The 23,585-nt window shown below is 38.4% G+C and overlaps 1 protein-coding gene across 2 annotated transcripts; it reads left to right on the top strand.

The window, feature by feature from the left end:
* Nucleotides 1-8,378: 8,378 nt before the first annotated feature.
* On the top strand, nt 8,379-23,542 carry HELB (DNA helicase B). 2 transcript variants are annotated; one of them, XM_038154129.1, is made up of 13 exons: nt 8,379-8,632; nt 9,802-10,176; nt 12,453-12,661; nt 13,950-14,813; nt 15,818-15,989; nt 16,749-16,890; nt 17,841-17,971; nt 19,012-19,096; nt 19,989-20,048; nt 20,602-20,806; nt 21,448-21,582; nt 21,789-22,226; nt 22,714-23,542. In XM_038154129.1, exons 1-13 carry the CDS (start codon nt 8,446-8,448, stop codon nt 22,801-22,803), a joined length of 3,093 nt encoding a protein of 1,030 aa, XP_038010057.1. In that variant the 5' UTR covers nt 8,379-8,445; the 3' UTR covers nt 22,804-23,542. The 2 variants fall into 2 exon arrangements, with proteins under 2 accessions (XP_038010057.1, XP_038010059.1); XM_038154131.1 differs by having other exon boundaries at nt 8,431-8,632; nt 9,996-10,176.
* The last annotated feature ends 43 nt before the right edge of the window (nt 23,543-23,585 follow it).

Genomic DNA, 23,585 nt, shown 5'->3' on the forward strand with positions numbered 1-23,585 from the left:
TCCTTTTCCACAAAAACCTTTTTCTCTCAAACTTAGTAGCAGCTGAGTACGTTGTCACAGTTCAAAATACACACATAACATTTGAGTTCTACTGTGAAATGCATTGTGGAAGAATGACCTGGCCCATTTGCATACATGTTGTCTTTCATTAATTCAATATCAGATTCAATACATGAAATCATTGATTATCCTCATTAGTAATAAAAACTCAGTCTGAATATAAGTGTCTGTTGTTATTGGGTTAAAAAATTCAGGGGGTCTCCTGCAACCACTGTCAGCTGTGAACAATATGAGTCAGAATGCAGCAAAATTCATTTGGTTAGAACCAAAAATACAAGTATGTTATCATGCAAATATGCTTCATAGGAACAGCTCTCTTGAATTAAGAATAAGTAAGTGAGAAGAGTTTTAAATTTCAAAATCTATCCCATTAATATAAACAAATTTGTATTATTTTCTGAATAGCTGTTACATGAGTAGACTCATACACAAAGGAGTAGAAAGACCTTTATGTGTTAGAAAAACTTAGCCATATGTCATGTCAAGAAATAATTTTCTCTGCTTTACATCTTAAAACTAACTTTTCAGGGGTCATCTTATTATTAAACGAATAATTTCTAATGCGATTAGCTCACTGTATGGAACATGTTCATTACTGCTGTTTGGGGCATTATGAACGACGTGTGAGTAGTGCTAATACAAGAGAGAAATCACTGGATTCAGTCAATGTTTTCTCTCTCTCCCTGGAAAGCTCTAGGTGAAGGGAAACATGCTCATAATTACTAATCAAAATTCTAGCCAGGATCTGGTTTCTAATGAGTTTAGTGGAGACAGCGATGCTTATTAAGTGTTGGGCTTTTTCCTTGAGAAACAGCTACGGAAAATCTGCCTTTCTTTTCTTTATTTTACATGAATTTTCTACTTTTTCCTTCTGCATCCTCAGAAAGGACATATTTTTCTTTTCCATGTTCACATCTTCCCCCATTCCTCCATAAAACAGCATCCTCTAAAATTTTTCAGCCTACAGTTCAAGGTTGCCCCCACATTTTCCTGTGTTTACCCTCCCCCCTCCCTCTCTGTGTGCTCTGTCAGCACTACTGCAGAGCTTTGCATGACTGGAGATGTGGCGAGAGACTCCCACACACCATGGCTACCACTGCAAACTCTTCCATCGCTTATGAGAGAAATCTTGGCTAAATTGCAAATGTTAGAACTCCACATTAGACTTACCCTTCTAATTATCTATTTGCCGCGTATTGTGTCAAATTTTATGCCTCAGAAGAAATGAAAAGTTCATTGCAAAAACAGCACCAAACAAAAAAACTATGAAACTACAAAACCCAGAACACAGAACCTGCTAAAACTGTTGTATATCAACAAAAGGGGAGCAAACGTGTCAGTGAAGAAAACAGGTTCTGGTTTCATGGTCACAAAACAATGGCTACATGCAATCAAGACTGAAAAATCTTTTAAAGTTTTGAAAAAAAATCCTGTAATTTTATTTCTGTGAAATAACAAAGTCCTGGCCTGCAGTGATCACTAAATGTCTAATACATTTCCAAAGGAAAAGCGTAATAGCTGCAGCACTTTATCAATCCCAAAACACAATGCGTTTCTACCAGCATCTGGCATTTTGGTCTGGAAAACTTAAATTTCACTCTCTGTGAGGACTCCAAAGGGAGCTTTATTCTTTATTTTACTATCCCTGCTATGCTAAAAAAGCCACATGGTTTGGGCAATTCGGCTGTCACTGTGCATTCACTTTCCATGAGTATCTTCTGATCCATACTAGATGAGTGACCCAGCACTCTGTTATGTGAGCATTTTAACATTTTATTAAGTTCATAGCTGCCCTATCCCTCTTGTCATAACTACTTCCATTCTCCAGGTGGTTTATTTAGGATGGAAGCCATCCCAGAGTAAAGTGCATAGTGACATTAAATCCCAGTGGATTTTAAATCCTCCTGACCTCTATTCCCAGTGCTGCCTGACAGCATCAATCAACAAGACACCACCACTCTTCCCGGTTTTTCTATTAGCCACAAGTCCTTTGTATCAGAGTGCCTTACACAAAAACAAAAGGCAGGGTTTACAGTCTGATACTCTCTATCCAGACCTGGAAGTAGTCGGGATGAATAGGAGGATTGTAAAGTTCTTTCCTGTAACACTCAACTCTACTAGTGTCTCTCATCTGCTCCTTCTCCATCCCTTCTCCTCTGTAAATCCTTCTAGGAACCTTGCTTTTTCCAGCAGAACACCTATTGGAAGTGGCTGTTTGAGGAAAAAGAGGCAAATCAAACTTAGTCAGAAATTAATCTTTGTATTCATTGATTTTGTTACAAAAGAAGATGAACTGTTGCATTTAAGCTGGCTTTAGCTGTAATCCAAGCACTTCCATCTGCTCATTATGCTTATAAGACCACATGAAGAAAATTGCGTTAAATTTGTTAACAGAAAAGTATAGAAGATTTGGGGAACAGTAACAAAGATGAGTTAGTGCACAGACGTGATTTATTTACGAAGAAAAATTAATAGCTAAACTCAGGAGCCCAGCTGAAGGCAAGTAATTGGAAGGGCTCTCAAAGGACCCTCTGGAAACAGGCTCAGACTTCAGACTGTGAAAGTGCTTTCTCATTTTTATTTAGTTCTTTTTCAAGGAAAGCTCCAGATAAAAATTAAAGAGGGGGAAAGTGGCTACAAATGTTTTCCAGATCTGAATATCACAAAAAGCTTTATAGAGCTAATGGGAGCAGTGGCCTTTGGTGGCAAACAGCTGCAAAGTAAAACTGTATGCAGGTAAATGACTTCTCTTGGGAAAATTTAGTGGCTACCTCTGAACCAGAAAAGAAACCAGGATCTGTTCTTTGGTCCTGATTCTGAACTGTGAGAAGGGGAAGAAAAACTCTCAGGGCCTGGGCATCATCTGAGATGGTGTTTGTTGACACAGGGCAAAATGTGCCAGAGTGCCCCAGCTGCAGGCAGTGTGGATGGTGGCACACCTCCACTTCAGGCCCTGTTCTGGCCCAGGTTAGTATGCAAACATAGATGAAAATTGGGCCCAGAGTCACACTCCAACAGTGACACAGTATGATACTGTTGGCAGCAGGGTGACCTTCAGCTTAGGAAAATTAAAAAAACCATTCCATTAACCCCAGAAAATACTAGTCTTCAGTCAAATCCTGAGGGAAATGTATACCCCACCCTCTTACACTCCTCCTCCCCCCATTTAGTCCTCCCTGTTATCAGAAAAATATTCTCAAAAAACAAAGATGAGTGACACAACAGTATTTAAAACATATTTTACTAATATCCTTTTGTTTGACAGTCTCAAAAGACAAAGAATTTTCCTTTTCTGAGACTTCTTTCTATTTAATTTTGAGTTTATTAACCAGATCTTTGCTGTGTGGTTCACCAGGAATGCAGAGATTGCACCGTTACAGAACAACATAGCTCTGTAAATCATAAACATAAAGAACAAGTCTTGGATTCTCTTGCAAAAATGCAGACTTATGCAGTTCATTTCTCCTCTAAACCATTAATTATGAAAGGATGCTGGGGAAGTGGCTGAGGGAGGGTAGCCAGGGCCAAGTGAACCAAAATATTATCATATGGTCATTAAAGTTACCCATACTTTTCATTTACAAGTAGAACTGGAGAATTTCAGGCATTTCTTACGAAGGCTGTCTTTCATTTTCTGGGGTATGAGCTTTTTCTTTTGGTTTGGTTTTGGTTTGGTTGTTGTTGTTTCTGTTTTCTGTAGCCTTTTCATTAATAGAACACATAGGATAAACATAGGAGATTTTTTCTATATGCCACCAAGATACAGACTGTTTTAGAAAAAATACTTCCCAGTATTACCCACTATGAAACACTGTTAAGGGAAGTTTTATGTGTTCCTGGCAAATCAGATACCAGGACTGGATTTCTCTCCTGAGATATACAAACCTGCAAGTATGACATGAAACCTGATGAATGAATGTAATATATTCAAGCAGAAATCTTTGTACACATACATCTAATTACAAAAATAGTAATTTGGGTGGGTTTTTGTTTTTGGCTGTAACAGCAGCCATTTTATCCAGATTATTTTTTCCCCTTGGATTTGCTTTTTCATCCCTCAGACACAGAAAATAATTTGTAAACCATTTTTTAAAATGTCCTGCAACAGTATGGTTGAGTTAGTGACCCTGATCCCATATCTTGATGAGGTCACCATTCTGTAAGGGGAAATACATGCCCGATGCTGCAAACATTTTGTGGCCTTGGGAAGAAAGGAGAATGAAAAGGTTGTCTTGGTTTTCTTCTGAAGCTTTTAATAAGGAGCAGTCCTGTGTCAGAACTTTGAATTAAATGCGAAGAATCTGCCTTGACTCCTTAAGCCCTGACAATGCCAAACGTGTTTTCTAAGCAGAGTTCAACATTATTCCTAATGTGCTGGTTTACATTGGCAGAGTTCCAAGTTAAATCACTACATCTGTCCTAACCAGGGGGCCCTATCTTACACCTATCAAGTTTTCAGAAAGCCCCTCTTCTAGACTATGATTAAGCATGCTGCAATATGATGCTCTTGTAACAACTCTCACTTTTTAAAGATTTTGAATGTTTATATGTCTCAAGGTCTACCAGTTTGCTTTCTAATGAGGACTGTGAGACGTATATATCTCATTCATGGCATGTTTGACATTTCCTGAAATTTACTGTCTAGGGAAAAAGCAATGTCAGTGGAATTAGCACTTTTTGCCTCATCTATAGAAATGTCACCCAGCTGTGAAGAGATTTCTCATGAGAAACTCTGGTAAGAAAAGTGCTAATTAATCTGCAGTCATTTTACAGCCCCTTTTCACTAGCCACTACCCTCTGAAAGCTTCTATATGTTGACACCTGTTTATGGGATCCCTAGATCACAAAAATCCCCATGTTCCACTATTAAGTCAAGCTGGTGGTAGCGGACCACTGGTGGACCTTGTGTTCCAGGAGGCTTGTGGCTAGAAGTAAGGACAGCTCACTGCTGTCTGGGTCCAGCACTTCAGTGTAACATCTCAAAAGGCAGTGAGGCTGCCTTGCTGCTGTCCAGAGCTGCACTTCCTGAAAAGTATTTCTGTGGACATGACTGCTCTATGACACCCTGAAAGACCACAGTGTAAAACCAAACCCTTTCCGTCTCAAGAGGAATGACAGTTTAACCTTTTCTCTGCTACTCCTGCCTCCTGCTGTGCTAGATACATCACCTAATTTCATCCTCTGAGGACTTCCAGTTGCTACTCAGGGATGGCAAACTCAGACTTACTGTTGGTGTCAGCAGACAGGACTGTCTTGAATCCCAGCACAGATCAGGAAGCAGTGAATATGCAGGCAAATTTGAGACTAGGGAATCCCCCCGTACTCCTAGCCCTAGTCAGATTCGAAGATGAACTGCTAGGCATCCTGTGAAAGAGGGTGTCTGGTGCGGGGAAACACTAAAAAATCTTGCAAGTCTTATTCAAATCTGGAGGCTGGCATAAATATAACCCTTCAGTGTATAAATGGTACTTGTCAGAATGTTCTGAAAATTGTTTTCAGGATTTCACACACCTATTTAAAAGAGGGAGATTTATATGGGTATACTTCTTATTAAATGAAAATAATGTGGGACAAGACACACTTGCTACTGTGGGACAAGACACAAAACAGTAAAAGACAGCAAATTATCTCTCCTTGTTCATCATGAGTTTGCTTTTCAGGGATTTGCATTTTTTCCCACTGAATGCATGAATATTTTGTTCAAATTTATAAACAGATTTTTTCTCCACAGACAGAAGAGTAACACTAACTTCTGTAGTGGCATGACAGATTATACTTTAAGAATCATGAATTATCATGACAGTGATATCATGGTGCACTGGAAAGTAAAATCAAAGGGCTATCAAAGCATGTGTCTGTTTACTGTACCTTTTTGGATTTTAGGGTGATATTTGAAGTGAGACATGATAGAGAATAAGCTAGTCCCTGAAGACTATCTAAGATTTCCAAGTATTTTTCAAAGTATGATTTAAAATCTTTGTGACAGGAAAGGAAATGAAATCTTGAAATCAGAGAACAAAGTGTAACAAATACTCTGGAAAGGAGATATGATAAAATAAAATGCAATTAAAAAAAAAAAAAAGAAAATTTGGAAATGGAGTGACTACCACAAAATGTACTGAGATGAAATGAGGTGCAGTGAAAATGACCAAGAGTTGCCAAAAATTCTTCACACTGAAATCCCAACATCAGGGAAAAAAGGTAAACAAATACACAGGAGAAGAAATGAAATGCTAAAAAAAAGAGAGAAAATTCTAAAATGAAGTGAAAACAATAAAAGCAAATGGGATGACATGAAGTGCAGGGAAAAGGACTGAAGCTTGACCAGTTGGTCCTCATTGAAATCACAAGATTTCATTTCCTTTCCTGAAAGGAGCAAAACATTTAGTCTCACGTATTAAAAAAAATCATCTAATCCTCACCTATCTCTAGAAAACCAATCTGACTTCACATGAGTGGCAAATAGTCATATTCTTGAAAATCAAGTCTTACCTAATAAAGCTGGGCACATATAAAGCCATTCATAATCAGGATGCATTCCACTGGATGATGAGGAGAAATGAAAATGTAAGGCATCATACAGAAATTCAGCACATACAGTATGGATTGGGGAAAGACTAGGAAATTCCAGTCAGCCTTGCTGAATATAGTATTAAATTTCTATTTTCAGAATAGACTGGGGCAGTCAGATATCCAGTTTCACTTAGACAAATACATAGCTAAATGTGAAATGATGTTTCATAAGAAAAAAGTATCTTAAAGCACTCAGTCAAATGCATGATTGCCTAACACCATTAAACACTTCAGTAAGCTAATGCTTTAAATTTTTAAAATTAACATCAATGTTTCCATCCTGTCTCATGTCTCCCTTTTACAGGCCATGTGTTTTTAGCCTGCTATGTCAAGTAGTTACTTCATTGTCTGTGAATTAAGCTGGAGAAAGAAGCCAAATATTTATCACACAAGAACTGAAAACAACTATTTCCATGTTCTTATGTGTGCATGAGACTTGCAGCTGGGTTTTAACACAGTAGCAACAGTATTTACACGTCTCTGTCATGTTATAGGTATTTGACACAGTGATGTAGGTATTCCCAGAGATGGAGAAGTGGCAGAGAGCCATGCCAGGACAGAGGGAGAGGCCCATGCTTCTGTGTGAGAGAGCTGAAGGCCCATCAGTTTTGTAAGGAGGATGGTGGCAAAGAGGGGGACATTTTTTGTAGGGTGGTCCTGTTGGTGGAAGGCCTCCTGGATCATGCATGGGAAGGAGTAATGAAACAATGTGGAAAAGAATTGTGTCTCTTTTAGGTTAGACCAAAAGGAACTGTTACATGTTGATCTATTTTATTATACATTCCTTGTTCTAAACACATATACAAACAACCTATGCTACTGTTCTGAAGGGTATGCCTGTGCTGCAGACACCTGCTCAGAAGCTGGGCAAATTATTTGCTGCATTCTATTTAGTGTAGTATTGGGGCATTTCTGTGTTGCACTTTGGTCTTTTGGGGTGTGAAACCACCCAGTTATTTAATCTCAATTAGAAGCACCAGCACCTGCTGCTTTTGCGTCTCCTTTAATTTGCTTGCCTGTACTCTGATGTAGCAGTGAGACATCCACAGCGGCCTCCAGTGTACTGTATGACAGTATAGAGCAAAACAAAGAAGTTGGAAGAAAATGGTTAAAAAATAAAGACAGGGCAAATAAAAATACAGGAGTCAGCAAAATGATTATTTTTTAGAAAAATAAATCTTATAAAACTTAATTAATTGATGAAAACATATGCTTGCTAATGGCATGAACATGCAAAAATACAACTGCAAAATTTTGCTGAAAAAACAGAGCTATGGAACAACATGGCAAATATTAACCTGCTAACTACTAACCAGTGAAAATCCGTTTAAAACAGGCTGTGGAAAGACTTGTTTTCATGACTGAACAGGATTTCTGGGAGACTTCAGTGAGAGATCAATACTGAACATAAGAAGGCTTGGTATTTCATCAATGAACTGTCATAAAGTTTCGCAGAAGGCAAGGATCCGGTGTTGAGCAATAGAGAAGACTAAGCAGCAACTGCCAGGTTACAGTGTAGGGAAGGCAAGGTGGTTTTCAATGAGGGCCTTCCGGAGAAGAGTTTGCCAGTTATACATAACATTAAACTACCCTGGGGGCAGCTGGGTGAAACACAATCGGATATACTGGAAGTGCGGTGTTATGGTCTGATAGTTTTGTGACAGGGGTCATGTAAAGACAGAGAATTATGTCCCGAAGTGTTAAAAACAACAAAAAAAAAAACGATTAAAAAATCGGCTCGTCGCTCCGGACTGTCCCGACCCTGCCGTCCCGCCCTTCCGTGAGGGCGGGCAGATCTGCGGCGGGGGCGGCATGGCGGAGAGCGGCGGGCAGCGCGGCGCGCCGCTGGAGCTGTGGGGGCACCTGCGGTCGCCGCGGTGGGAGGCGGCGGACGACGACGAGGAGAGCGACGAGGACTTCGAGGAGCTGTTGGCGGAGGATGCGCTCCTGGAGGCCGCCGGGACGGAGGTGTCGGCCGCGCTGTCCCCGCGCCGCGCCGGTGAGGGGCGGCGGGAGCGGGCCGGGCCGGGCCGGGCCGGGCGGGCCGCGGTGCCCCCTGCGCGGGGCTCGGGGCTCCGCGCAGGGCGCGGGGGAGGCGAGCGGGGCCGGGCGCTGCGGGAATGGCGGCGGCGGAGGCGGTGCTGGCCTCGGCACGCCCGCCCGGCCCTTCCTGCTGCTGGAATTGATCGCAAGCTCACAAGCGAAGACTGGGAACCGAAGTAGGGGATGAATAGGTAGTGGAAGGGAAACGTCATCTCTGCTTTTCTACGGGCACGGGATTGCAGCAGTAAGAAAACATAAGGTTTTCCCATTCAAATTAGCTTTACACAAAAAAAGCAGCGCATTTTTTTCTTTTATGACAAATGAGAGTGTTGATAGTTGATGTTAATGACTTCCAACTTTCTACTTCGAGCTTGAAAAGTAGGTGCAGTTGGAGCAACCTCTGTCTAAAAAGTATTTTATCTACAGGTTGTTTTTAAAATGGCTAAACTGAGCTAAATAACCAGTGAGAAATGAATGAATTATTACAGACCTAAGAGCTGTCCTGGTGAGGAAGAGGCCCTGCTGAACATAGGTGCCCACTTTGTTCTGGTCATAGCAATTGGTCCCCAGATGTCGATCAGGGAATGGTGCATTGTTGTTTTGGTTTTTTTTGTTTTTTTTTTAAGGCAAAGAGGAGGCAAACCAGATCATACAAAATATTAGGAATTTGTTATATTAATTCCTTATAATTTTGGACGTTCCATTCACGGAAAATATTTGGCATACAAACGTATCTGAAGATTATGCAGGCATTGTGATAGAATAGTTTGTGATAAAACTGTTTGAAAATCAGTTCTAAACTTGACATGGAGTAAATAGTAAACCATAATATTAAACCATGTGTATTTCATTAACTTAATAAATTCATAGGCAAGATTTATTCCTCATGCTTGCAGAAGAAGTTTTAGTGCTGGTTTCTGAGTTTGGCTTTGCTTTTTTTTTAAATATTAGTGTAGAGACAGGCATCAGGAATTTCTGGAAACCCCTGCTTTACTATTACTACTGCACCTTACAGAAAAGACAAAAAAAAAAGCATTGAACCAACAATACTCTTAATCAACACAAACTTTTAATTTTTATGACTGTCAATTAACACTGGATTTGTTTTTCTTTTTAATGATTCAGTTGTTATACAGGAATGTGGCACCAAAAAAGAGTATGAAGTGGTTGGACGTTTTCCATTAGTTGACCCTTGGTGGAAAGTTAATGTTAAAGCTAAAAAAATGGGGTCGAAGTACTTTGTGCAAGGATATCCATCGTATTTTCTGCAGACTGATGTAGAAGAAAACAACCGACAATTATTTTCACTCTTTCTTAAGGAGTGTCATGTTCCTGAAGATTGGAAAGAAAAATTTTTTGCTTGGCTCCCTATGGAGTCTGTACTGAGTTTTAGCAACCTTGAAGAAAAACTAAAACAGTTCCAAGTTTCACAGCTACAGCCAAGAGGAATCGAAAGAGATACCAAGGATTACAACATCTTCCATTATGTTTCAAAATCATGTAGGTATATCCTGTGCTGTTCCAATTGTTTTATAAGCTAAGGTGTTCTATCTCATATGCAGCATTCAAACTAACATGTATTCATTTGAAAATGTATATTCAAATGATTTTTTATTTTAAAATATTTCAGGACAGTGGGACAATTGATCAGTTAAAGATAGACATACAGAAGGACTTTGCTGAATTCTGTAGGCTAAGTAGAGTTGTCTGTCCTAGGGAATACTCCATCCCTGGAAGCGCTTCATGCCAGGTGAGATGGGGCTCTGAGCAGCCTGGTCTAGTGGAAGGTGTCCCTGCCAGAGGCAGGGTTTTGGAACTAGTTGACCTCTAAGGTCCAACCCAAACCATTTTATGCTTCTGTGAGTCTACCATGCGAAGACACTGGTGCTTCCTATAGTTTATTCAGCTATAACAAGGCTTACTGAAAAATGGGTTCAGCACTACCTAAGCACGGTGGCGATGGCTTTTTAGGGTTGGCACATGTTCAAAAAGTAGTACAGGTGCTTCTCTGTAGTACAGGGATCAGTGAAGGAGTTCAGTGTAGTCCTAACCAGCTGCACTAAATGGAATATCTAGGTGTGTTTGGATCCCACCTGTCAGCAGATTGGTATGGCTGGGAGCAGACTGTGGAAGCGCTGGAGTGTCTCCACTTCAGACTTCTGAGGATACTGTTGTGGGCAATCTTGGTGTGGTTACATGAGTGTGACTACCTGAGTGTTAGAGATTGGATCAGGAATGTGCTTTTGAAGCAGGCATCCCTGTTGTCCCCACTGTGATGCAGTCTCTGAGAGTACTGAGTGAGTATCCCTGCTGGATGAAACCCAAACCATGTGTTCCACTTGCATTCCTGAGGTAATCCAATCCATGAAGGGCAATCAGTCTGTGGGACCAGACTTAGCTGGTCTGAAGCAAAACACTGAAACACAGAGAAAATCAGAGTGTCTGAGGTGTGGCCTCAGTGTTAGAGCTCTGTTTTGCTCTGCTGATCTGTTCCTGTACAGACAGGCTGGGTCTCTCTGCTGTTGCGTGTAAGCAAGCAGAGTTTTCCAGTACCTGGCTTACCGGGCAGTGTCAGGTCGGATGATGGAGGTGACATCACTTTTGGATGTCAAACTGTGCGTAACAGCAGAGTTCAGGGCCTCTGCTAGACTTGAACTGACTGTACTTCAAATCCCATTTGTAAGGGGAGGAAAGTGTTCTGTAGGCTTTCAGACTTTTTGTTCTCGCTTTGTAATGATAGAAAAGATTGCACAGTGTGCCTGCTCTCTCTTCACCTTTCTTGTAGTTGGTGATTTTTTTCCTAGTATCTAGCTTAAATTAATTTGCTGCGTTTTAAGCTTTAATCTTTATCATTGAGCAGTATAGACCCTTCCCCTACCCCAGTTGCTACTGTTAGCACTGTAAATTTTTTTGGTTGTCATTAATTGTTATGGGTTTGAGTAGTTTGTTCTTTGAGCCTTCATGGTATTTTTTTGTGTGTGGAAATAGTGTGTATTGATGATTTATGTGTAAATTAAGTACTTGCTTAAAAGGGAAAATGTTTTTTCTTTGGCTTTATGAGGGTAAGACAGTGATCAAAAAAGTACTTAAGTGAGAAAAATTAGTTCTTTAAATTTTGCTTAACACTTAATTCAAAATAGCATATTTTTTCCAAGAGCTAAAGATTCTGAAAGTCTCACTTTTTAAAAAAAAATTTCTTTCTTCTGAAATTACCTTTTTAAAGCAAAATATAGATCAGATCAGTTTCATTATTCCTCACTCTCAGCCCATGACTGATGTAAACAGGGAAAGTGATAGCTTAATTCTGGGATCATTGAGAAAGCCGGTGGAGAGCACTTTTTTGGTAAGTTCCTCTACTGATCTGATACTATAAATTTAGAAGCCTCTTTTCTTATTTTGCATTTGAAATGCTCTTCTGTACATCTGTATGAAAATTCCTTCTAGGTAAGAGGTAGGCATGGTGAGGTCTGAAGTGACTTTCTACAAAATGCTGTTGAGTATGCAGTTTAAACCAAATGAATGGTATATATTTTCCAAGTGAATACATTTAGTTGCTGGTTTTATGTCATCTGTTTACATTGTTTTTTTCTTAAGGCAGTTCAGGGAAAACAGACTTCAAAAAATTTGAAAAGTGTTACGAAAAGTAAGAAAATGAGAGAAATTTGTAATGTCTTGGATAGAAGGGAAGCAGAAGGATGAAGCCAGAGTCAGTGTAAATTGCTTTGCAACAATCTTTGTACATCACATAAAAATTCCTGTGTTTATGGTGCGTGCAGTTGCAGGAAAGGCGGTATTGGGAGCTCTGGCTTTTCCAAGGATACTGGAGTTCTTGCCAGTTCTTCTGCCACGCCACTTTCGCTGCCTGTTAGATAAGATATGTTGGGAAAGAAAGGCTGATGTGGATGGTGAGGAGGTAGCTGATGAGATGGGAGCAAAACTGGATGAGATACTAAAGGATGAGCCATGGAAACTTGGATTCAGCAGGGTAAGTAATGTTATGCATGGTAAAAATATGGTGTTTGCTGCATTTGAGGTGCATTAGACTGTGCTACTGTTTTAGTTGGGTTCACTTGATTAAATGGGCATGTGTAGGGGCTAAGCATAGCTCATTTGGAAATGGATGATGTGTGGGATTCAGTTTTAGCGAAGGGTTTTGTGTTTCCAGTTGGTCTAGAATTAATTAATCTCAGAAGATTTTTGAAAGTGATTTTGTTACAACCATTTGTTTAGTATTTTCTACAAGAGACAGAAAATAAAATGCTTGAGGTAATTGGGCCAAAAGTTAGACAGCTAATTTAAAAATCCTCAACTGTTCTCTTCAATTTTATACTGGTAAGTGAGACTTTTGTTCCTAATATATAGAACAATATCTATGCTTTCATAGTAAGGTTGATAAGTTTCCCTGTAAGATATCATCTGGTCCAGTAGTTTGTTTTTTGCAATGGAATTTGTAGTGGCTGCTTACCTTCCTGTTTTCCTTTGCTGCTGTACTTCACTTTCTTAGTCCTGGACCTCAATGAGACCTACAACTTTAGGTGTTCACAAATGTGGTTTGTTTTCCCTCTTCTTTAGGCCTCCAGTGCTTCACTGATGGAGGTTCTGACTTGCCTTAATCTAATTTCAGAGACTCAGCAGGGTAGCCAATATATTCCAGTGTTTCACGTAATTTCCTTTTGAAATATTTTCCTGATGTCCAGTTTGACTGTTCCTTATGCAATATGGACTTGCTGCTCTCTTGCTTCAAGGACCTGCATTCTCACTGCAGTTTTTTATTGCTTGAAGACTCTTCTTAGCTTTTTCTCTTATTACTGAGCAAGTGCAGTTAATTTTTCTTGCTCTCAATAGTTAATCTGTTTTGCACATCTCAGTCTTTCACTATATTGTGGTAGTGTCTGTAGAGGTGGCATATTTCTTGAACACGTTCAGAATTGGGTACAGTATTCTGGCTAATGGCTTTCCTGTGCTCTGTTTCTACACTTTGTGTACCTTTACATAAAAATGTGTTACTTTGTGTGCACAAGTTCTCCCTAGTACCCAGTTTCTTTGCCAGGTTTTTTATTTTTAAAGTTTCTGTTTCATACAGAAGGGTAAGTAAGAAGAATTAGCATTCCAGCTTACTTTTAAGTATTTTGCTTTATGAAAAATATGTGAATTTTTGCAAACTTCCACCTTCTGAATTGCAATTTGTATTTGCTAGGAGGAATGTTGTTCAGCAAGAGGCTAGCATCTTCTGAAATAAATCTATGTTTGCTTTTTCTCTTTTTGGGGAGAAGATTATGTATAAGGAGTTGAACATTCCTTACTGTGAGGCAACATGGGCTGCCTTCTGTCAGTGTGAACATCTCCTCTGGAAGATTCCTGACTTGCAGAAGAATGCATTAATTCTGTATGATCAGCTCAAGACATGCTGTAGACAAATGGGACACACGTACGAAGATCAAGATGAATTAGCCGGTTTGGTATCCAAACACATGTCCATCGAGCATGTTTGGCAATCTCTTGAATTTTTGAAAGATCAGAATGTAGTGATTAGGGAGAAAAAGCTGGTGTTTTTGCCTCATCTTTACAAATCTGAAAAAGACATTGCAATGTATGTACGTGACCTTCTGGCAAACCACACATGGAAACTGGATGTGGATGTCGAAAAGATACTTAGCATTTCTGAGGCACCAGGAGAAACTGCAGATAAAAAAATGAATATTACCCAGGCACAGGAAATAGAGGAAAATAATCCAGACAATCATAATGGTGAAAATCGCTTTCCTGAAAAGGAGTTGGGCTCTATATCTGGTATCCAAAGTAAAGCAGAGGTAGACAAAGATCAGGTGATTGCTGTAAAAAAAATTTGTTCTAATCCTGTCACAATCATAAGTGGAAAAGGAGGCTGTGGGAAGAGTACAATAGTTAGCTGCCTTTTTCGTCATTTAAAGCAAATGGAAAAAGAAGTGGAAGCTGCTTCTAAGGACTTTGAAGGAGACTTGGATGCATCTGAGGAATGGAATACATTTGATCACCAGTGGGAATCAGAGAATATGTATGCAAAAAAATACTTGAATGTACTATTCACTGCACCTACAGGGAGGGCCACAAGTCTTTTGAGAGAAAAAACGCAGCTTCCTGCATATACATTGCATCAGGTAAGGTTTGTTTTAGGTTTTGTTTTGTTTTTTTTTCCTTTCATTGGATTCTGAAACACCTTGTGGCACTGTCCATTCTTGTTTTGGAAAAAAACTAAAAAGCAGCTTGTTATTGGACTTCCCTTAAGAAATGTGTAGCCTATTATTGTCATTAATGTTAATGGTTGGGTACAGCTTATCAGCATCTGAAAATCAGCATTATGTTTTGGGGGAATCATAAATCAGTCATTTGAAATACATTATTTGCTAACTTTGGTTTCTTTACTATTTATATACATCTGAAACTTGTGCTTCTCTAGGGCATCTGGTTTTTTCAGCTTCTCAGTTCTGCATTTTAGTTTAATGAAGACAAAAATGATTTCTAGGATCCTGTTGCCTAGCAATCATAGCAGCACATACATGACAAGATCAGTAGCCTGGAGTTAAATAATGAGAGAAATTTCATTTGCACAGTGTTTCCTTAATTAATGTTAGGTATTGTGGCATTTTTTTTAGAAAGCAAACTTTGTTAATAAACTTAGGCCAAGTCTGTGTTGTTCTAGGTAGCAAAAGTGCCAAGAGGACATTGGAGTTACGGAATAACCCATATAAATAGAAATTATAATAACATAAAAAGTATTGTTGGTTTATTTTATCTTTGGGGACTGGATAGTTAATTGCCTGTTCCCCTTCCCCGTGCAATTTTGGGTATTATTAATGACAGCAAGTTGTAGTAGAAGGTTTTCTGTTATTGAGCAACCTAATGGCTTACCTAGTGTCTTTAACAGTTTGTGCAGTAAAAAAGAGACTGTGCTTTTATGTGAGTCAGTGTTGCTAATCTCAGCTAGAAATGCATTCACTGAGGAAGAAAATGAGACAGAATGGTTGAGTCTTCTGGGTCTTTACATGTGTAAGTTCAGAATTTCGGATAATAGCTCTACATATGTCAGATGATATCACACTGTGTACTTTTATGACATAGCTTAGAGTTGATTAGTGTCAGAGCTTGCTTTATTTGTTTCTAGATTATCTATAGTTTTAAATCATGGAGGCGGAGTGGCCAAGAACAGCCCTGGAAATTTTCTACAGTTACTGTTCTCATTGTGGATGAAGGAAGTTTGGTGTCTGTACACATTCTTAGTTTAGTTTTGAAACTCTTGTGTGAGCATGCTCAGCTTGCTAAACTTATTATTCTAGGTAAGTGAAACAGCAAATTTAGCAGTGTACAATGTTTAATAATGCCCAATATACAGTGTAAGTTTCAGAGCTCCCACTGAGTCTGGTAAAATGTTACATTGTTCTATACGTGGATACTTCTGCTATTTCTTAGGGTCAGATGAGGTAGACAATTTCCCAAATGTCAGTATGGAAGTATCAGTATCTCCATTATCTGTTTAGCAGTGTTTTGTCTTATTCTGACTTCCATGTGGTAGGTTATTACATCTTGCAAATGGAAGACTTTTCTGATTTCCTTAAATGTGAAGGAGCTGTTGTTAGCATATGAATTGTATGTTAGAAGGGAGTTTCATGCCATTCTTAATGATAGGATCATCTTGTTTTAATTTAAAAAGGAAAGCAAATAAATGTAAAGTCAATTTTTTATGCTTTCTTAGAGGTTTCCTTTTTGACACTCAATTTATGGCATTTGTTTTTAAATATGTAGCTTTCAAAGTGTCTTTGAGTAAGATGTGATCACTGTCAGTGCTCATCAGGCAGAAGGATTTGCACTTGCTAGTAAAGCATTACTGGGTGAGGAGTATATAAAAACTATGCTACAACCTTATTCCCAAAGTTTCTTAGATTCTCAAAAGTTTGATTTCATGTGAGTTGTATTAAGGATGAATGTTACTTTGTAGAGGCTTGGGTATTTCATACAAGTATTCATTTTTTAAAAGCCAATTTTCAGCAGATGATATGTTATTCCTTCTCACAAAGACTAACATGCATTCTGTTTAGGTGATACTAAACAGCTACCAAGCATAGACCCTGGAAACATGTTAGCTGACATCTTTGAGGGTCTAAAATCAAGAGGCTTTTCTGTGGAACTGCGAACTAACCACAGAGCTGAATCACAACTAATTGTAGACAACGCGTCAAGGTAGGATATCCTGGTGTGTTTGTGAAGAATTCTTGTAATTCTTGCCTGGCCTTTTACCTGCAAACAGCACTGCATCCAGATTTGACTCTGTAGTGTTTTTTCTGTTAGTTCTATTAGTCCAAATGCGTAACATTGGTTTTAAAAACAAACAAACCCCCACAACAACAGCAACAAAACCCTACAAATTTTTTCAGACATATATATTGGGCAAAAAAAAGTGTGTGCTGGAATGCTCTTGAATTTTATGGGATGTATTTCACTATTATGCGATCACATACTCTCTGTTTTCAAATGAATTGTAAATGCACAACTGACTTTATGCCTTCTAAAATGGTTTACAATTGCTCCTCTAAAAATGAAGTTTTAAAGACATTGCTGATAAGTGTGACAACAAATGAAAGAGCCTGAATTGCTTGGAGAGTTTAGATGTCAAGGGCCATTATATCACACGTTCTTTGTATTTTTTTCTCTATCAATACCTAGAGTCTAAATGTTTCCAGCATTTGCATTACTTTTGTTTTGGAAATTATTCTGTTTCCTATCAGTGCTTGATTTCTTTTTTAAACTTCTAAGAAGAAAATCTAGGTTTTGATATTATTTGAATTTGAGAATATTCTGAACATCTGCAAGATGTCCAGAACTACTAAGTGTTTTACCAACATTCTTACTTATTTTTTGATAACACTTCTGTTTCACTCCATTTTGCTCCCATGGGAAGAACTGTATGAGTAGTACCAAGTATCTGCTGCAGTGATGGAAGGTTTAGGGAATAAACTACCAATTTTTTCCATGTGAAATCAAGCTATGCTCTGAGGAAGGAGTTTTCAGTGCATGTAGTGTACATGACAAAAGATTTCTAAGTGGTGAACTTCAGGCTGATGCAGATGATGATATGCTGGAATTCTGTAACTGAAAATAACTTTTCGGTTCCCTCCAATGCTCTGGTCCAGAATCTCTCACCGGCAGCTTCCTGAATTTGATGAGGTGCTGAAAGTTTCTGCTTGGAATGAGGAAATGACAATGCCAATCCCAGAGAAGAAATTTATTTTTATTGCTTTGCCTGCTGACGGGAATTGTGAGAGTATGTCAGTTTCTGATCTTGATTTTCCCTTTGGTAAAGCATAGACTATTGTAACAAAAATCTTGGGAAAATTTTAGTCTGGCTTTGTTTGTAGTATAAATTTAAATGCTACATTCATAGTTTGTCTTTTGCCTTCTAACTAAGTGCACACAGCAAGACCTGTAATTGAAAAGAATGGGCTGTAGAGCTCCAGCTCACCAGTTAGACTTTGAAATGGGGGACAGCTTCCACCACTGTAATCGAATGTGGTTGTCTTTTTATATTGTAGCTGGAGCTGTCAAACCTGAAGAGATTTTCAGAATTGATTCAGAGGTGAATCACTTGAGTAAAAAGTGACTGTAACATGGTGTGCTGGGCAGGAATCTGCTCCCTGCTATGGAATTGAGTTAGGAAAATTCTAAGAAGGGATGCCAGTATTTCTCTTAAAATGTTTTGGGGTCAGGGCTAGAGCCATTGTTTACTGGGTTTTTTTGACATTTATTGGGTATAAGTGGATTGAGTAGCCTGCCTTTTGTATGCGTCAAAATGCTTCAAGGGGAATGCAGAAAAAAAATAGTACAAACATTATCACCTTATCTTACTCTACCAAAATACTCAGCAAGCAGAATACTGAAAGTAGATTTCTTCTGTGAAATCCAAGTGTATAGGTCTGTGGCTTGAAAATATTTAATCTTTACCTCTTCAATGTGCTGTATCAAAACCTTGTTTTGCATGAAATATGCTCCATGCAGCTGTTGTTTAACACAGAAATAAGAATTTGTTTCTTTCCATATCACTCTTGTTTCTCAGATTTTAATAGCGGATTAACTCCATGATGTTTTCTTGGGTGTTTTATGGTGTCTTTCTGTTTCTTTTGGGGGTGTGTCATTTTGTCTGAGAGTTTTTTGGTGGGGGGGTTGTTTCTTTTTTTGTTTTGTTTTAAACCAGTTGAGATGTCATTAAAGCAAGAAATAAGCAAAGGCAATTTCATATTGAATTATATTTTTCTTTTTAAAATTCTGAATATTTTTATGTCTTACTTTTTACGTCTTTTAAAACAGATTTACAAACTGCAATAAAGATTTTACTTAAAAAAGGACCAGGATTGGAGGATGCCAAACAATCACAATTCATTGCTTTCAGAAGGTAATGGAGTGTGCAGGCAGACATTGAAAAAATCCTTGCTAGCAGCCACAATCTAAAAATAGCTGAGTGTGTTGAGTTGGAGAGACTAGTGGCAATAGCATAAAACTACTAGATACTTGAAATACTCATCACTTAAGAAGGGTGGGGATGTAGGGCTCTAACACACTTTGAAGAAAGATTGGAAGTCAGTAATCACAGGAGCATGAATAATATTCATGGCTTTGCAGAAACACGGAAGGGATAAAAGGGATAATATGCACTAGTACCAATAGTCCATAACCTTGAGTTCTGCACAAAAGGGTACTTAAGAAAAAACTCCTCCACCTTTAATTGTGAAGAACATTCTCTCAGTAAGTAAAAAACACTCACTATTTACAGGTTCCCAGTGAGCTAATAAGTGATTTGTGAATGCTGAGTAACACTGGTATCAATTTTTTTCTCCAGTCTGCATTCAGGTACAATAATGTTATTAGTACTTTTTGTGTATGATTCTTCTAGAATATAAATATATTTACTTGAGCTGCATTTAAAAGTTAAAATTCATGTCTTCAAAAAGCAAATAACTCTTGTTATTTTTAATGTATCCACAGACAGAAAATAATCTGTCCATGTTTTAGTTTTTCTTTAGTTTTCTTATTTATCTTAAAACCAAATCTAGCTAATCTAGGTGTACAGTGTAAGAGGTTTCTGTGGTATTTAGACAAAACTGTTCCTTTACTGCTCTGTCTTCTAAACTCTGAATAAATAATTGTTCTTAATAGGTAGTGGTAGATCATCACAGAGAAAAAGGACTTTTTCCATTATTTATAAATTAATGCTTATGTCACATTGCTTGTAATTGTATGTTTTGTATATAATGACTTTGTTCATGTTCTTGTTTTGTATGATTTAGGCAAGATTGTGATCTAATAAATGAACTTTGTTGCCAACACTATTCAAATCATTTAACCAGGTAAGCCAGTGTTTTGCATTTTTCCTGTGACCAATTTAATTTTGTTTTTAAAAGTGTTATAGCCAGGGCAACACTGTGAAATAGGATTGTAAAACTTCCAATGTTCCATCTCGATCTGATTATATTATAAGTCATTCATATAATAAACTTTATTTGATGGGTTCTTTAATCTCATTTTGAATAGAGGTTAACAGGTTTTCATTTAAATTTATTATGTGAATTCTGAGATTTTAAGTTGCTATTGAATATTCAAAATTCATATAAAAGCAACATGAAAAAACCCTCAAGGTTAATTTTTTTTTGCTACTATATGATTTCTAAATAGATTCTGAAATATTTTTGTGCTACTCTATATTACTGGTTTACATTACTGGTTTTTTACCAATTTGTTTTACAAAAGTGCAAGACAAAAATGTGTTACCTTAACTATTTTGAATATTATTAAAATTTTTAATCTGGGTCAAGTATAGAGAGTGGAAAGAGAAAAAATACTGAGAGATGGTAAATGCACACTTTGTAAATACATTTCCCCCTTTTTCTTTCACTGACCTAGAGACCATAAGAACAGACTTTTATTTCAAACTGGGGACAAGATTGCCAGCACACGCAATGTTTATCTCAAGGATCTCTTGGCAACCTGTGGTGTCAGAGAGGATTCTAATGGCCAGGAATGCAGAAGTGGAGAAACCACACTCACTGCAGAGTCTAATGAGGAGGGCAAACGACTCTGCAATGGAGATATATTTTTCATAACAGGGGTAAGTCCTGGCAGCAAGAACTTGCACAAAGAAAACCTGGTGGGAAATGATTCAGTGCTTGCCGAATCCCCAGAACAAAAACCCCAAAACCAATTCACACCTTTAAAATTTGGCCCATAATACATACTTAGTTCTGCTAAACAGTTGTGTAAAAGGCATGGAAGAGGCAAGGTACGGTAGAAAATTTAAAAAAAAAACCCCTCAATTCTGGGTTTTTTTGTACAGTGTGTTTCAGTTGGTGTGATTGTGTTCAGTGTAAATACTCAAATGTATTGTAATTGAAATAGATGATGTTTAACATGGTCTGAAGTAAAGAGTACTGTTACAGCTTAAGTTTTCCCTGGCAGAAAACCAAGCTGGCCTAAAAGTAACAGCAACAAAATACTGGTTTTTTTGCTGGGTTCAGTGAGTTGAGCAGTGAAAGTATCAGTAGTTATGGTAGGACCTGAACAGTGAAAACTTCCTTCAGGTTGGTCAGGGAAAGACAGCAATTTGTTGGGTTTAGTGTCTTTTGAAACTTTGAGCTGGCTGACCTTGCAGCTGTTGTAATTTCAGGGCAAGCCAGAATAGGGAAGTACAGACACTGCTCCAGCTGCTGATCCAGGCTCACTGCTGAGTGTTGTGCTATTTTATTCCTTTAGGATGCAGAAGTTGATAAGCAGCGCTTGCTGACCATCAGCAGCACGTACAGCTCCTCGTTCACTGTGAACTACACGGCACTGAGGAAGCTGTGTCACATAAAGCATGCCTGGGCCAGAACTATTCACACATTCCAGGTAAAACCACAGCAGCGTGAGCTGAGCTAACGCACTCTATTCTCTCATGAAAGAATCAGAAACTTTTCTTGAAACCAGAATTCCTTGAATGCGGGATAGAAAATATTCTCGAGTGTCCCCAGTTGCTTCCAACTTCCTTACTCTTGTCTTTTTTTAAACTATTTCCGGGAGATCAGCCTTTGAATCAGAGTTCTGCCACGTTTCAGGGCTCGGAGGAAAGGACCGTGGTGTACGTGGTTGGCAAAGCCGGCCGGCAGCACTGGCAGCACGTGTACACAGCTGTGACCAGGGGGCGCTGCCGCGTCTACATCGTGGCTGAGGAGCTGCACCTCTGGAAAGCAGTAAAGAAGAAGGAGATCACCAGAAAAACACGTTTGCAGAGATTCTTGAGAGAGGCAATTGCAGAAACAAACAACTATCCCAAACAAATGCCCTCTCCCCTGATGAAGTGCTGGCAAAGTCAAGAGCTGGAGACTCAGTCTGTTTCTGCTACTCAAGGTGCTCCTGACCCACCTGAACTTCACAGTGACCTCATGATACAGGAAGGGTCATCAGTTCTCAGTAAAGAGAAGATGGACAGTTTGCAGCAAAGTCCATGTAAAAGACAAATCCCTGCACCTGAGGATGCTACAGAAATACCCCCTGTAAGTATCTCCTTACTGAGAAAGTTCAAAACAAACTTTTGTACTCTCTTTCACCACCTCAACCAGGGCACTGTTACGTTTGTTTTATTAACATTTATTTAATAATTTTCAAATTGACCAGTAATTGGTGAAGCAGTCAAATTTGGCAGATGTCTTTGCAGAGTAATATATGGCTAATAGAGAAAAAAAATGGTCAACAGTAGTAAGCTTATACATATTTTTACTCTCAGAGTGATCTGTTGGCCAGCTTAGCCTGTATCAGCTTATGGTTTGTTCACAAATGTCAGTTTTTAGGTGACATGCTGTGAGAGATGTATATAAATGTAATAATTGAAATTAATTTTTATTAAGTCTAACCTGGTAACAGATGCTTTTTTTTTCATTGCATCTAATTTCTGAGCTCATGGAGAAAGAACCTGTTTTGAAGAATCTAATATATTTTAGGTCTGTTTCAAACTTGGGTAACATTTTTGTTTTGTTTTGACAGACAATAGTAGAAGAATCCCCACTTGGATCTTCCAGACTTAAGAATCTAACATTGGGACAGCAAATTCCTAGGAAGCTTTTCAAAAGCTAACAGACAATTATTAATTGGTCTTGGTATGAACCTTTACTGAACCTGTTGCAGATTTTTGGGATGGAGACGCTGAATATGCAGGTGCCTTTCAAAGGCTTTCTTGGTTCTGCATGTTCTATGAAGAACAGCTTGTTTTATGCTGAGCCTCTTTAATTTTCAGTGATCCATTTTTAGTAGATTCACTGGTGTACTGGTCATCAAAAAAAATCATGTAATTCTTTCGTTTTGCTGAAGAATGAATTTACAGGTCTTTGAGGTTCCAGATGTTCCTTTAAAAATACACAAGGATGTATTCTGGTTTAAAGACTCCCTAGTTGTCCATACCAAGATTTATCCACCTCCAAATGCTACAATATTGATGAGATGCTCTTACTGATGTGCCAAAACTATAGATTCCTTGAGAGAAAAAAACCCAACAGTTTACAAAGGGGTCTAGGTTTTTCTGATGTGGCAGATTTGTGGCCATGAAACTTTGATGGATTATGGGTTTTAATCTTGTTACAGACATAACAAGAAAGTTGCAATCAGTGACATAGAAAACTTTTTCTATGATGTAAAACTTGCCATTGCTGCTTTAGCTAATAGTTCTGTGCTGATTTTGATCTTGGTAAGAAAAGCAAAACTCCAAATCAGAGTTCAAATAACATTCCACTTTCAGTTTTCTCATGTGTACTGAGGGACTTGCTGCATTGCAGTTTTGAAATTAATAAATTGAATGTTAAATCAAACATCAAACACATTGTACTAAAATGTGGACAACCTGCTTACCTTCAAGGATTTTT

The sequence above is a fragment of the Motacilla alba genome, chromosome 1A (assembly GCF_015832195.1).
Source record: "Motacilla alba alba isolate MOTALB_02 chromosome 1A, Motacilla_alba_V1.0_pri, whole genome shotgun sequence".
Lineage (NCBI taxonomy): Eukaryota > Metazoa > Chordata > Aves > Passeriformes > Motacillidae > Motacilla > Motacilla alba.

What these genes read in the sequence shown, in the direction of transcription:
- HELB (XM_038154129.1), top strand. Translation starts at nt 8,446, where the DNA reads ATGGCGGAGAGCGGCGGGCAGCGCGGCGCGCCGCTGGAGCTGTGGGGG. An exon ending in GCTGTCCCCGCGCCGCGCCG is followed by an intron (nt 8,633 to 9,801) that starts GTGAGGGGCGGC and finishes TTAATGATTCAG; the next exon opens with TTGTTATACAGGAATGTGGC. An exon ending in ATGCTACAGAAATACCCCCT is followed by an intron (nt 22,227 to 22,713) that starts GTAAGTATCTCC and finishes TTGTTTTGACAG; the next exon opens with ACAATAGTAGAAGAATCCCC.